Source organism: Harpia harpyja, chromosome 14 (assembly GCF_026419915.1).
Source record: "Harpia harpyja isolate bHarHar1 chromosome 14, bHarHar1 primary haplotype, whole genome shotgun sequence".
Taxonomy (NCBI): Eukaryota; Metazoa; Chordata; class Aves; order Accipitriformes; family Accipitridae; genus Harpia; species Harpia harpyja.
In genome coordinates, this window is record NC_068953.1 from 35,632,524 (window position 1) to 35,649,015 (window position 16,492).

The 16,492-nt window shown below is 39.8% G+C and overlaps 1 protein-coding gene across 5 annotated transcripts in view; it reads right to left on the reverse strand.

Moving 5' to 3' along the window:
• Positions 1–5,655, reverse strand: part of TBC1D2B (TBC1 domain family member 2B) — a 40,098-nt gene extending 34,443 nt beyond the window's left edge. For 2 of the 5 annotated variants that reach the window (XM_052807524.1, XM_052807523.1), the window contains exon 1: positions 3,939–4,438. In XM_052807524.1, the coding sequence (XP_052663484.1) occupies positions 3,939–4,259 (321 nt within the window). In that variant the 5' untranslated portion in view covers positions 4,260–4,438. Of the gene's footprint in view, positions 1–3,938; positions 4,439–5,592 lie in introns of those variants that run through there. The other 3 variants (XM_052807522.1, XM_052807521.1, XM_052807520.1) reach the window with 3 other exon arrangements.
• Between the last annotated feature and the right edge of the window lie 10,837 nt (positions 5,656–16,492).

Genomic DNA, 16,492 nt, shown 5'->3' on the forward strand with positions numbered 1-16,492 from the left:
GAGTCCCATGTATTTTTCAATATAAATGATGGCAAATTATTATTATTGACTTAAAACCATTCCCCTATATTCTCCCACTAAGGATGCTGCAGGAGCTGCCGCCTTCTGATGCACACAAGACACAAACAGGAGAATTATTTGGGGAAACTAACTACCCAGTGGCATCATCTAACTGGACTCACTGGTGGAACATGTATGCCAATCAAACACTTTCTGGAAGAGTCCAAAGAAATGCAACAAGCAAACGTGCCATTTTGAGGAAACTCACGAAAATTTTTGCCACAATCCTCTTCTGAACACAGACAAACTCTCCCTCAAGCTTTTTTGTAAAAGGGAACATCGCCGGGAAGTTTGCATTTCTTAAGATTTACTAATCTTGCTATGATCAAACAGCAAATTTGGAGTCAAATGGCTTTTTTTGGAGGGCAGCCCAATTTTTAATTAAAGCATTGCAACCACTAACCAGCAAAGTTGAGGGGGGGGGGAGGATCAGTTCAGGAAACAAATCACCTTCACTGCTGAGGTACCTTCTAAGCTGAGTTAGGCCCTAATGGTGTTAGGTCCTAAGACAATACTACTTAAGCTTGAGCACCCCATTATTAATCTCTGCCACATCCTTAAAGTTTATTGACAAATCAGACTAAAAGCTCCTAAATAATTCTGATTTTAGCAAGTTTGGTATCCCAAAACTTTCAAGGATCTGGGCTCCAAAATCTGCAGTGTCTGGAATGCTTACTACTTGGCCAATAACCCAGAAAAGTTTTTTCTTAAAGAAGTCTGTGCAATTTCTGTTCCCCTCCCAATTCACCACTGTTCACAAAGAAGTTATCCACGCAGAAGTGACTAGAAACACAGTCTATCATCACTGACCAGTGTTTGTTTCAAAAGAAAGTGAACTGTGTCACTATAAGACACAGCGTTAAAAATAAATGAGAAATGACCCCTTTGTTCATTTATATATATTCATAATGCTAATTCTTTTCTCCCTTAATGACTGACCTCACTGTGCAAACACAGGCAAATATTCACTTGACTGTATTACCAGCATTCTGTTACAGCAAGTATTTGCATGATCAGGCCCTTTCCATGAAAATATTCTCAAACATAATCTATCCATACTTCGTGAAGTACACAATTTTCTCTGCTTCTTTACCTAAAGTGATGGTACCTGTTGTATATTTTAAATGGAAAAGCTTTTTACACACACTTAACTTCTAATATACTTTAACTGCTGGAAATATATAGAAAAGCTACAATCATGCAAGTGCCAGGTTGGTTACCTACGCTTCCAAATTATGAACAATTTGCCTTATTTGCTGTAAAGGCTACAGGATATTTTTCCTGAAATTGTTATCAAACTGAAAAACAAGCCCCAAGTGTATCATACAGTCCTCAGCTCCCATTAAATGACAAAGACTGAGCAATCCAGACGATTAAATCGCTACATTAACAACAAACTGAGGCACTACAAAGAAATAATGCATTCCTCAACAGCGCCATCATTTCAATCTGGAATTCCAGTTGCTTATTTCTTATTGCTCTTCTCAGCTTATAATACTGAATGGGAAAGACCAGATCACAAGATCTGGAAATTTTGAACGAGCAACAAATTGAGGAAAACAAGGCATGTGAGTTAGAGGGTGAAGAATACATTTGACTTGACTTTATTCCTCCTGCTCTGTGTGTAACATTTGCTTGATAGATTAAATCACATTTGTTTTCAACAGGGGCTGGATCAGTTGCGGGGGGGGAGTGGGGGGTTGTTTTGTTTTTTCTTAATTTAACATCTTGAATTCATTCTTAATTCTGTCTCTACCTAATTTAGCTGAAAAATGTTTTTAAAGGCCTTAAAGAACCACTGTGTTGGGTAGAAGAAAATTAATTCCAGCTGCAAAAGCCTTACCCCTTGGTGAATCACACAGCCACAAAAGACCAGTTGGTCCTGCAACATCCCTCAAGTTTTTCATTAATTCCTTTTTTATTATATAAACACCTATAACGTAATAGCATTTTTATGGACAATCACTTGGCCACTTTAGGGCAAGCATCATAACAATATGAGAGGGAGACGACACAAATTTTTTTTTTTTTTTTTTGCTAATTACAGAAATGACCTTGACTTCCTTAACTGGCACCTTTTCTCAATCCCTATAAGGGACACATGAAGAGAGCTCCAGTCCATGCAGGTTCTTTCCTAGAGACTACAGGAAAAAAAAGAATACAAAAAGCACGGGTAGAGCAGTAACATCACAAACTAAAAGAGACCAAGAAAAATATGAAAAAGGAAACTCCCTGTTCCTTACACTTGTGCATGGGTGTTGAGTATGATTTGTATCTTCATGACTGCAGAAAACACCCGAGGCTGCTGCTAGAGTACTGTTTGACAGACTACTTACTTATTACAGAGGTAGCATATAGTATTTCCCACTATAATCCTAATCATAAATTACATATTTCTCAACAAAGGCCCTCCTATTCAAAAAGAATCCTCAAAACAAAACATGCATTATGTCTTTTCCTGGAGATTTCCACAGAAAAATCACTAGATACTAATTAAAAACAAACAAACAAAACCCCCTCAAACTATCAAAAATCAAAGCTTACACCAAGTCTGCAGTTTTAACTTCTGTAACGTGAACACTCGGGCTATAAAGGCAGATTCATGGAAAGCAATATAAACTTTGGTTACGGTGATACAAAGAAAAAGTAGTTTTTACACGTGATTGCATGCAAAACTGCCAATTACACTGCTTTTCCTCAACCAAATATAGTTAAAATTGTCATGTTAGTTTTCCAGTTAAATAACTTGCTTATTCTTTAGTAAAGTGTGTTAATGATTCCTTATTTTGACAAACATTTATATTTATCAAAAGGGAATACTGAAGACCTTTACACAATCACGTTCTACAATCTCAGCATTTATTATCACTGCTCAAATCTCCACTATTAAATAAATGTATAGGAAAGATCTTTTCCAATATTCAATAGGAAGTTCTGCTGTTTTACATTAATAACTTTAAGGCTTATACTCTAATATTAAGGATCTTGCTAAAAAAGAACACGGCTCACGTGAAAACTCACACTCAATGCACAAGAGCATTCCTTGAGGGAAATATATGCCTTAATAGCAATCAAAAATAATGGATACTCAGGAGAATTTATTTCTTCTTTATTGAGTGGAAATGGTTTCCTTGGGTTTTTTTCCTAGGTATGACAATAAAGGAAAGATATGTAAAACAATCCTGACGTTTACCTCTCGTCCTGTGAGAGTCTGAGTCCTTGCAAAGGCAACGTGATAAGCAGCCTCTGCTACTATCAGGAAACAATTCTCCCTCCTCCTCTTCCTTCCTCCCAAAGCAGACTAGATGAAGACTTCTGCCATACATCATTTTTTTTCAAAATAAACACCCCAAAAGTGAAAACCAACCACACCCTGTCAACTTCCAAAACCACAATCCACCAGATTTCCATGGAAATCTTTTTTCTACCCAGACGTTTCCACAGAACCCACTCAACCAAGCCGGCTAGCCCATCCTGCTCCAACCGGATCGTGCTCACCAGTCGCATTTTCTTTCCCTTCAGAAGAGCACTTTGAAAACAAAATCATGAAGAGAAAAAAAAAAAAAACAAACGTAACTAACGCTAGGGATGGCCCGGTACTGCTGATCTACTCTGCCTTTACAACATATTACTTCTCTTCTTTAAAGAAAACGCCACAGCCCCGCTTTGGAGGCGCAGCCAGCACTGTGCGGGCGCCGGAGCCGGCGGGGGAACGGCCGGGCACCTCAGGGCCAGGCACCGAGCGAGCTGCCCCCGGTGCCCACCGCCTGCCCCAGCCCAGCCGGCGGGGCCGCCTCGGCGCTGAGGGGACGGGGGACGGGTCCCGCCCCGCGGGGAAGGAGGACGGGGGGAAGGCAGACGCCCGCCGCCGGGCCTACCTTGAGCACGGCGACGGCGCCGTTGGGGCTGTGCACCTCGAAGGCGGCGCCCTCGTCCCCCGCGGCGGCGGCGGCGGCGGCCTCGGGCTGATGGTAGCTGAAGCAGGCGGAGGCGATGTCGATGCGCCCGAGGGGCAGCGCCTCCTGCGGCCCCTTGAAGTAGTAGAGGTAGCAGCGGCGGGGGTCGAAGACGAACCAGCGGCTGCGGAAACCGCGCAGGGGCCCCTTGCCCGACAGCTTCTGCAGGTACCCGCACAGCTTGGGGGTGCCGCCGCCGGCCCCCGCCGGGCCCTCCTCCCCCTCCGAGCCCGCCGCCGGCATCGCCTCGCCTGGCCTCGCCGCGGACGCAGCCTCACCCGCCGCGCAGGGAGCCGGCCCGGCCCGCGCCGCGCCGCCTCACGGGACTTGTAGTGCGGCCGCCGCGGCCCGGCCCGCGCCGCCCGCCGCGCCGCCGGCCCTCACCCGCGGGCAAAGCCGAAGGCCCGGGGCCGGCCCGCCCCGGCTGCCGAGCGCGGCCCCGCTGCCCGCCGGGAGAGCGGAGACGGAACCCCGAGGGGAGCGTCGGCCTTCGTACGGCCCGCTTCCAGGAAATCGGGGCGACATCGGCCGCTGCTGACGTGGAAAGCCACCCGGCTCGATACGCGTCGGGCTACTGCCCGCTCTCCTCATGCGCCGTCCCTGGCGTTACTGCCACCGGGCTCCAATACTTTTGTGACCACATTAAAAACTATTTTCCAAGCCGTGGTCTAGCCCATGATCAGATTAAAACCCTTCTCTTGTTGGGAACTGTATTGCTCATTTGTAGTCTCCCACTCCGTGCCCTATCTCTGCCCCAGTGCCTTGCCTGACGCTGCGGCAGTAACCGAAGGAGCGCGTGGGCCACGCGATGTCTTCACAATCTCTCTGCAGCGTTTACTTCCCAAACCCTCGCTGCTCTGCCTGTTGATGGGCATTTAAAAATCACTCCCGAATCATATTATTTATGGGAAAAACCAGGGAACGTGCAGGAAGCAGTGGGTAAAAAGCTGCAGCTTACAGGGTTTAGATTTGTGAATGGCTACAGGCCAAACTGTGTTTTCACATTTCACTGAAACGTCTAGCACGTTTTGGACTCAAGGGGACTTCTAGTGTTAGTAATAGAGAACTTCAGTAACAGAAAACTTCACTAAGAGATCAAGCTGTCACAAGGAGGTACACAATTTCACATAATTTCTCCTTGTGTTTGGAACGCAGTATATGCCTATTTCCATCAAACATGCCTAACGCTCTGGGTACAAACAGAGAAAACAGTTTGATGTGGCATAATAATCCAAAAATGGGAGGAGAAAATTCCATGTTTAATGGCATTCAGCTTTTCATTCCCAACCTTAAATACAGCACAAAAGGTTTGCTGTCAAAATCGTTGTTGCAATGGCTGGAGCTAATGTTTGCAATGGTGTTTTTATTAGGATTATGCTATTTATGAACTTGGTTCATCTGACTGAATTCTGACAGTTTGGAAGTTCAAGTTACCCAGAAATCCTAAATTCCCCAGACCTTCTTACTCTGTCCTCATTTTTAAATGTGTTGATTAATTTCTCAATAAAAAGTAACTGTCTTGTCTGCCAGGCAGTATTTTCATTCTATGCTAAGCGATGTAAAGGATATAAAGCACCTGAATATTCAGTGTGGTTGTCCATGGGTTCCACTTTGATGTTGACATCCGGGATTGCAGAATTCATCAAGTCCGCCCCTCCGGATGTCACCTCCTGATAAGAAATGTGTGGAGTGAGGAAATAGCCAGTGTCATGTTAGCAGAGAAACTTGAGTAATTTGTTATAGAAACTGAGGAGTGGAAGTTATCTCCCCAGTCAACTCACACGACATGAAGTGTGATCCACTGAAAGATTAAATGTCGCAAACTAAGGCTAGACTTATTTTTCTTCCCCCCCCACCCCCGACTGGAATGACTGATCCTGCTCTCCCAAAAGTTGAGGCTTTGTTAGTAAATGTGGAAAGTAAGAAGAGCTGATCCTGCTTAAACAACAGGTGAATAACATTTCTTCCATATAGACTGCTCTGTATCTTCTTCCCCAAGAACAAAGTATTCTTGGTCCTCTGGTAGCATCATACTCTTTCTTGGCAAGTGTCATTTGCCAGAACATGACCTACACAGGGAAAACACTGATTCCCTTTAGAAGCTGCAGGTTCCTTATCTCAGTCGTTTAGACAAGTTTAAGTGCCCCAGCACTTATCCCTGGTCTCTTACATTATCTCATCGATTTAGTGAAGCACGGCCTTGTTCTTTGCATGCTGAGCACCCACGACTCTTCCTGGCTGTCAATAATTACATCTTGCAGCAAATCGCAGAATCAATTCCTAAATCCTCTGAACTTTTGCTGTCAGCACTTCTCTTTTTTAATTTTCTGTTCAGCTTCCTTACAACACTCAAAGAGGGAGAATCCCCTAATTTCACAGTTGATTCACGTAAACAGAAAGTTCCCCTTCTTGGGAAATAAGTTCCTTATTTCATCTATGCCTTTTTTTTCACAAAAAGATCCAGATGTGGACTGATAAATAACAGCAACTTATTTCTAAGTTGCTGTTGTGAATATAAATGAAAACAAAGCTCTTCCCTTTACCTGCTTCTTCCTTTCATGTTTTCATGTCCAGAATGCACAGATGATACAGGTGACATTCTGTTGCTAACAAATGTTTAGAAAACAAATATAAATAGCATCTCACAAGATGAGATTTCCCTCCTGGCCAGAGGCAAGGGCCAATGCAGCTTTTGGTGTGCGTGTAACTCTTAACCATAGTGCAACAGTCACGTAAATTTTACATATAGCAAAACCGTGGTTATACTCCCAAAAGGGCCACAAAGCTTGTCAAACATGAAAATATTTAAAATACCCTTTTTTTCTAGTATGTTTTTCTCTCCTAAAAATTAACAAATATTTTAGCAATAGCACTTTCAGCTGAACAAGGCCATCTACTACACATAAAAAATAAAATTGTATTTACTCTCAGAAATGAGAGACTGGTCTAATCCATTACAGTTGTAACCGTTTTCTCTTGTAATGAATATAAGCATTCACAGTTCCTGAATAAGTTCACATTTTATTCTAAAAAAAAAAAGTAAATATGCAAGAAAGAGAGAGTCTGTCATTAGATATGGAGGCAGAGAGAGTACAGTTGGTGTATATGCCAGGCTCATGCTGTCATGTTTACAGAAGTGTGGGAAACACCAATAAATTACAAGCAGCACATCTGTACCATGCTTTTGGTTAAAGTGAGATCACAGCTCCAAAATTAGAATGGCTGAGAGTGTACACTGCTTCCTTTCACAAAACAGAAAGCAAAAATGACTTTGTCCCTTGTCTGGTATCTTCTGAGATACAGGGATTCAGTCAGAGTTGAAACCCAGAATTTTTCAGAGCTCACACTAAACATCTACTGGTTTTTGTTTTCCAGAATAACGGAACTACAGACAACTGTCCCCCTCAAACCCTCTCCCACACAGTGCCAGTCCAAACCTGCACACTGAGATATAGGCTAAACGATTACTTTTATTCCATTTTAACAAATATTTTGCAGGTTCTTGCAGAATGTTATCCATGACTGTCACTGCCAAGATAAATATTGTCACTCTGCTATAGCCTGATTATGTATAGTACTTGTGTACGGCATTGCACTACATTGTTTCGAAGAGTGAATGGTTTTGGCCTACTATCATTTAAATTCTTTGGAGGTCAGGAACCAAAAACTTTCCTAAGCTTTTTTTTTTTTTTACCAACAGAAACAAACAGGCAAAAAATTTCTCCAAATTACTGTTCCTGATGCAGTCCGATATGTCATTCTACATTCCCCTGCCTCTCAGTCGCCACAATATCCATGAAGAACATCATATTGTTACATTTCCAAAATAAATTCCTTCCTTATATGCAAACAAGTCAGCCAAAGAGTTACATGGTCTATGTTTTAACTGATGGGCAGTGTTTCATATACTTTTCATTCTCCAGTATTATTTTTTAAACACTAGATGGTGCTCCTTTCCTGTTTCACGTTGACCATTTGTGTTTCCCTCTCAAAATGGAAAAAAAAGATACAAACCGTGAATAAGCAGGGAAGCTTATTTGTAGTTTCTGATTCAGTAGGAAAGACCTAATTTAACTCCAGTTAACTATGTCATATAAAACCAGTTGAATATACGACAACATTCAACATATTGGGTTTATTTTTGTTGCACTGCATCTTATCAAGAACTCTTCACTATGAAAAAGCAACAATTATACAATTCAGTGAATGGCAGCATTGATTTCTAGTTACACATCTGTGATCTGACTTGTAAAGATATCCAGGCAAGTTGGTAGCCATGTAGAGGAGAGAGAGTCAAATTAGACCCCTTATGAATAGAAAAGCAGGAACTACTTAACTGTAGCAACAAACTGGGCAATCCGTATGCACATAATCGTTGGCTTGTCAGCATTCATGTAGATCCAGACTGCCCAAAGAACTGCTATAGAGCTTGACAGGAATGCTGAAGAGGATAAGCAGAAGAATTTAGAGTACTGTTGTAGAGATGAAAAGATTAATGGGCAAGAGATATAAACACAGATGGTGATACAATCAATAAAACACAATTATTTCAGCTGCTTACAGTGGAACTTATTTCCATGTGTATACTTGATTCCCAGTGGAGAACCTAAGAATAGGTACATATAATGGGGACTTACAGAAGTGTCCAGTTAAAAGAAAGATCAGAGGAGATCATAGAATAGACTTGAACAAAAATCTTCACATAATCCTTTTTTTGTGTAATTGTTTTATATTACATGGAAGCATTACATATAACAAGAATCAGGAAAGATCCATTGGGATAGAATAGATCACAAAAGTTTATATCCACTATCTCAGAGAGTGAGAAATAACTTAGTGAAGGGCCGCTTAAGATTATCTTTATTATAGCAGCTTAAGCGATGCTGGGCTAAAGAGTTTAAAGATGAACCCAGAACATTCACTGGAAGGATGCTCAAAATCACTTTTGATAATCAGTCAGATTTTCTTAGAATAGGAAAAAAAGATGTTGAAGAGTCATCTTGCAAAGTAAGAGCCAAGAGAGAAAGCAAAAGAGGTTAGTGCAATTAATTTTGGAGTCCATAATTCATAAATGTTCCTGTGGTCAGAAGTCCACAGGAAGAAGGGGATTTCTTTGGGATTAGATGGCCCAGTCAGAGACCTGGCCCAGTAAACAGGAAAACAAGCTATCCTTCAGCTGCAGGGATTCCTTGCCTTGCTTTATGAAAATTGTAATATTCTGCCCATGGTACTACTTCATAACAGACTTGCAAAGTCCTCAGACTACATACTTGGGTCATCAGATTAGCAAGTTTGTAGTACACAAGACAAGCTACCTCACATAAAACTAAAAAGAGGAAAAGAGGGGACAGGAAAAAGTATATCACTGCTGTACAAACAAATGCCAGCACAAACATCCATGTATCTACAGCATTTAGTGGAGACAGTTTTAGTGGTTTTACCATTACTTGCTTTTATTAGTTCAGAAGGCCAATTTTAAGGTGTAGAAACATTATTACAGGTCTACTGGGTTACATATTTGTCTGTCAATCTCACCTTGCTGAATAAGGCTCTTCTGAAAATCTAAAAATATATGGTATTATTTACATAACGGTTCTACAGTCCATCAGTGTTTTATGACATCACATCTCACTAAGTTATAGATTTTAATTTTTTCTTGTTAAGAGTTTACAAGCCCATTTTCCCAGGTGCAGTGGCTGATACAAAAATTTGCATGACCTGCCTGCACTAGCAGAGATGGCACAGAACTGTGCTAACTCATGGTAACACTGTCAGGATCTGTGACCTCAAAGCTTTTAACTATTCTCTAATCCAAGCTGTGCCCAAAAGTTGTTCCAGCTTTCTGCACATTTCAGAGGCCCAGCCCGTTTTCTCACCTGTCAATCACACTGTGGCCTTTTTCCTGACTTTCTAACTCATTTCTTAGTACACCATATCCTGGCTGACACCTTTTCATTGTATTAACTGCAACCACAAAACTGCATTTCTCCAGTAGCTCCTGAACTTCCTTCATCCCATGTATAGAAGCTGTAGATTACTTCCCTCCCTCCATTTAAATCCTAACAGAAACCTCTCCAAAGACAGAACATTTCATAGCCAAGGCTTAATGCTGATGTAAGATAATGGCAGTCACGGGTATATTGAGAAACCTTCGCTGTCTCGTTCCACCGGACTTCCCCAGGAATTGCAGCTAGTTACAAGTCCTGACAAGCCCTTCATCTGTGTGCCTCAGTGGATGATTCAGTATTAGTTTATAGCTACAACTTACACACAAACCCGAGTGCCAACAATACCCACTGTTGTAATTCTTACCCAGATGTGCTCTTCTTATTTCTCATTATTTTATCTTCACTTTGAATATCCATCTCATAGAAAGCTCAGATTCATCTCCCTAGTCTTTAGATAATTTAACTGAGGCTTAAAGCTGCAGTTGCAAGTTCAGTATAATCCACACATGGAACGTATGTTGCAAGTGAAAAGTCTATTTGCTCCAGCTTCCATCTAGCATCAACAGCAAAACTGCAGATACTGATGGACTGCAAATCATTTCAGTGTTTAAACTTCAGTGAGATGAATTCCAGCCTAAATGCTTTGGACAGGAACTTTTCTTTTGATGCGGACTATGAAATGCTTAGCATACTTGTAAGTATTAGTTAAAAGTTACAACAAAGAGTCACACCAGCTCTTTGCAAATAAGCTTTCTTCAAATCCTTTTAATTCTTAACTTTATCACAGGTCCATTCACCCCTTTTCAAGAAAAAAAAAAAAATATTCTAACAAAGGTAAATGTATTTGTCAAAGCTGAATGGGATCAAAAAAAATTAAAGACGGTAAACTGAAAGACACTTACATGTGTTTTAAATAAGAATCTATAACTGATATAATCTTATCTAAAAATAGGCAGATTTAGCCAGACTATTTGGTCTAGAATCCAGCCTACATTCATCACAAGAAAATTATTTTGCAGGAAATCTCTCTTGCTATTTGTTTCTGCTCAAGACAAACATTACCAGAGCAGCTTTTCCTGTCCTTTTCTGTTTTGGAACTTCGGGCTTTGGCTTTGGATAAAGACAGGAAGCACATGGAAAACTGAGGAAATACAGACTCAGGAATAAGCCACAACATTCAAATCTGGAGCCAAACTAACCCAAAGTCATTTCTAACTAAGACAGATGTCAAAGAATAGTGTTATATAAGAAAACGTGAGGGGAAAATTATCCCATCATATCCATACAGCTGCCCTCCTGTACCCAATTTTACTAGCAATATATGCCAAATCTGCAATTACATGAAATCACTGGCTTACCTGGCAGTAATAAACACTTGTTCTGACCCTGTTACATTAGTATTAATGGAAATTTTGTGTAAGTTTAGAAAAAGAGATCTGTGTCCTAGGAAAAGGTTCAAAGTATAGGTGATTGAGAAGGGGGAAATGTTACTCCATAAACACCAAGCTATGTTTTCATGGCATGTGTTCAGAATTGCTCCAAAAAGACTTCAGTTTATTGAAGGCAAATGTTTTCCATTCTACCCACCTCAAATCCTAACTGCCTCTTGCAGCATCACCTTTTATTAATACCAACACTAGCAAATGTAAAACAGTAAGTACTCGTGCTTCACGGAAAATACTGTAAATTGCGTATGTGGTTGGTCCGAGGACTGCCAGTTTATGCTACTAATGATGATTCTTACTGCCCTTTGATGTACTTATGAACTCTTCACAAAGGTTATGGAATGTATACCTTACTCAAAGCAATTAATGGCTATAGCAATCATTTTTATTTGGAATCTTCTGAAGGCTTCACTGAGTTAATCTTAAGCATTTACCAGATAGCTATCCAGTCACAAGACTGCTGTGTACTGACATAACTCAGTTGTTTCCTGAATTTGAGATCTACACACAGAAGCAGCTCCGCCAAATGTTCTTTCCTGAGTTGTCATTTAGAATTAATTTCTCCTGAAAAGTGACAGAATTTGGGGAAGTATATGACAACATCAGATTTATTAAAGCAAAGAACTTGAGACTCTTTCCTGAAATTTGTCTTCAGAACCTCTAACTGAAAAGGAATATCTCATGTAATATATTCTGCAAACATAGCAGAAAGATGAGAGGGCTAACAGAAGCTCGGTGGGAGACGGTTGATGACAGAACTGAGAAAGAGTGAGGAGTAATGAGGACAACTAAGATGGCTTATTTACTGCCAGTGCACTAAGTGTTGATTCAGATTCTTCAGTCCCAAATGAGACACAATTCCTGAAGAAGTGATAAATTTACCTGAGGAAAGAGTAAAGGGGCAGGATATGGGGCAGTAATTGTGGTGAGCTCTAGCACCAAGTGTATTCAGATCATGAGACAAGAAACACCGGTTAAGAATAAAATTAAGGGATACACTGAATAATAATACAGCATAACACAGAACCAGATCCAGCACTGGCCATGTTGATATGGTGTTTTGGCAGGGTAATTGTGTACCTAAATACAGTGTTACGCTGATATAACTACACTACTTCTCGGACTAAAGATACCCTCAGCACCCAAAACTACACTCTGTTGCCTGAGTGTTGAAGCTCACCTGGGGTTGCATTGCCCCATGGAGACGATTCTGTGACAATGGGAATTGGATCCAACTAATGCTAACATGAATCTCAAGTTCCAACACTTATAGTAAGAAATTCATGTCTTGTTTGCCAAACATATTGGTATCTCCTTTATAGGAAGAATGTTTAAGTTACATGGGTGAAATTAGCACAGAAAAAAGCACTTACTGAAAAAGAAATGCATAGAGCCAACAACTTTCCCATCCATATTCTCTGATAGGTATGAACTACCTATCCTGAATTGTTTTTATGATCTCAGGTGCCCCCTTATCAATCAAACCACGACCCCCAGAGACTTAGTGTGCATTTAAACTGAGAGGATGTAGTAACCGTTGCAAGATTTATTAAGTTGTTAACACTTCCATACTACAAGACTTATGGATGATACAACAGATCTTATGCTAAAGAAAAATTTCAGCTAAGGGAATACGTGAATTTGTATTCCTCCAAAAGCCTGACTGACCTTGTGTTGTTCTTCACATTCTTAGGACGTAAGCTCCTCTGAGGCAGGAATTGGGATTTTGTTCTGTCTTCGTACATGACCTAACAAAATGAAATCCTGATGGGTGGCTTAGAATACCATCAGCATTTATGTAATAACTTGTATACTTAGGTATTTACATTAATTAAAGTAATATTTATACACAGGTAAAGTAGTATTTATATGCAGTGTGCAACACTGCTAGCTGATTATCATCAAGATATCAAATACCATATTTTTCGCTATAAGCAAAACACTGAGTTTGATTCTTATCTTTCTTAAAACATGCATGGACAAACTGAGCTAACTGCTTTTAACTCTGAAATAATCTTGTGAGAATCAAAGAAGAATCAAGTTCTTTGAACTTAAGTTTTATTTGGGTATTTATTTGAAATCTTCATTTGAATGTCTGGAGACCAATCATTCATAGTTTTTATCAGCTTAGTAACAAATGTATCATTTATATGAGAAATAAATTCTATTTTTTATGTATTCTCTTTCTTGTATACATCCACAGATTGTTTTCTGCAAAAGATACAAATAGTAATATCCAGGATATGATATGGCCATTCCTATGGAATTTGTTCTTAAGCATTAAAATTGATCGTGTTCCTTGTCTTTTATTTCACATATATGCCAATCATAATGAGTTTCTAAAAATGTTGTTTGGCTTTTATTTATGTATTATATCTGTTACAATTCCTAACTTCCAAGCCCTCCCAACCGGTATTACTGGGAAAAGTATAACAATCAATGTTTACTGAGAAGGTGTAATTGGCTTTGAATCAAAGCAGCAGGAATTTTTGCCATCAGTGTTTTTTAATATACTCAGCCTTCCAAAGGGTTTTTACAGCTGCATATACTGCAGCATAAATCCTGTGATTCTTCATTGAGATTTTAAACTTTCCTGTTTAACATAACATTCATTCGTGCTCTGAGCTTATGGTCAGGGACCACGTCAAGAAAAGTTTTATCAAGATCACTTGCAGAACTATTTGTGGAAAACAAAGAATAACTTGTACCTGCTCAATCTGAGCGTTACAGAAAGCAGAACAGGTGGTCGCAGGAAGATTTTTCCCAGTTAGTAATATCTCCAAATGGCAAAATGCCAGAGCAAACACTGGTACTCAGCAACTCCCTGTAGCCACTACCAGGCATGACCTGTAGAAAAAAGGTGTAGGTAGGCGTCAGTAAGTCTCACTGGTCTTCAGTGATAATGTATAGATATTGGAAGTACAGGTTAGAGTAATTCTGAGGTTGCTAATTTTTGCCAGAAGACCAGCTAACCTAACTTCACAAAGCTATAATATATTATAAAGACAACTAAAACTATCATGTCACACATTCCTGCCTCTCTTCCAATTACATTATATGGAAGTCCTAATGCACAATATACAAGCTATTCTCAACTTGCAAAATAAATCCAGAAGAATAAGGATTTATCCTCAACATTTTCTGCTCTGGTATTTCCTGTGCTTTAAGTGTTGTTGGTAGAATTTTGATTCAAAACAGCAAGTCGTGTGTCTCATTCGACACTTCAACTGGCCCTCTAGCTGTACCCACAACATACATTCATGCATCTTTGATGGCAAATGTGAAATTTTGCACACGAAAACAGGCTGAGAATTTAACTTATAAATTTAATCTATAAGAAATGTAAACAGCTTCATTAAGTCTGTTTACCAAACTTATTTACCATCCACCAGGTTCAGCAGATTTCATTGGTCTTCTGAGAACACTATTCCAAAATTTAGTCTTTACTTGGATGCTGTTTCCTAGTTCACAGTAGGAGAGCAAATAGAGCATGGGAATACACAGAAAAAAGTGGGAGGCAAACACCTGCTGGCAGGAAATGTTCACAGGGAAGTGCACAGGATAAACAATTCTGTTGGAAGCATCCACTGGATATTACTTATCTTGGAGTAAGTGACTGGTAAGGAGGAGCAGTACTGCTGATGCTCCTCAGCCTCCAGCCTTTCAGAAAAAGAGTCACAAATGAGAAAGGTGTACCTGGAATGCAGAGATCAACGGAGAGATGAAACAACCGGCTTCTCCTGAGTGCCGTGACAGAACTTGGCTCAGCTGATTTTTCCTTTGTCTACATGAGAACCAGGCATTGCACAGAGGTCACTTAAATGCGAGGTCCCTAGTACACAATGGGAATGTAAAACCCCTAACACATACTCTCTAGGGTTCCCTGATTTTCCTTGGTATAAAAAAGGATGGAAACTCTTAGAAGAGAAAGCAGAACTGAGAAATTTGCTGAGGCTTTTTGGTAGTATTTTACTCCAAGATGTTTTGTTCATTGTTATTTCTCTGTTCAGACATCCTCAAGGTATTGTTAAAGACATTTGCAGTTACAGGTGAATAAACAAGTTCACGTAAAAGAACAAAAGAAATAAAACCAAAAAAAGACTAATTTGGGGGACAAACTGAAATCCTCTGGCTCATTCTCCTCTTAATTACAATAATCTTACAGCAGACAAAAAGCCAGTACTTAAAGTGGAATTACTTTTCTAATCAAGAAAAGACTCTTTCCCATAGTGTCTAGACACTCTCCTGTGCTTTTTGGAAGACTCCGAATACAAACTATACATCTTGTTCGTTGTTCAATAATGGACAAAATACAACCTTTCATAATAAAGACCCCTGCAACCTCATGCACATTAAGAAGAAGTTAGTGACACAGCAGTTTGAGGTCATCTTACCTAAGAATGTATCCAAAATTTTGACCAAAATATATCTTCTTGTGAACTTTGGAAAAGCTTTAATCTAATCTAGTAGTGCTCTGCACTTTTGCAATTCAACTGGATTGAAGACAGAAATACAATGAAGAGGCATTTTTATTCTCCAGATCCCAAAGTAGTGGGAGTATTCCAGAATTGCTTCTAGCTATTTCCGTTCTGTTCAGTTTGCTTTCACTGACTGCTTTCATGTGCATTCAAAGAAGCATCAGGTCAAAATTCCATTCTCAGTGGTTATTAACATTTGACTACAATTTTTTTTGTTTTTAAACAAATTCTTTTTATCAGCTCATTATGTTTATAGATGAAAGATGCAAAACAGTCAAATCATAAATCCCTGCCATAAATCACAGATGATTATATATCAAAGCTGACAACAAAACCCCAAACTTCTATTCCGAACCAACAAAAATCATTAAACTAAAACAAAAATGGGATCTAAATTATTTCATGAATGCAAGAAGAAGAAACATGCAGCCAGCAACACTACCACAGTGTTACAATTAGCAGAAATATTAAAACCAAGAATATTACATAGAAAGCAAATCCCATTCACAAAAAAGAAATCACCTATGAATCTTGATTAAAAATTGCCACAACTGTCTTTTCCTCCTGTCCCTATAATGGATTTCTAAGCTAAGAAAGAGTTTAGA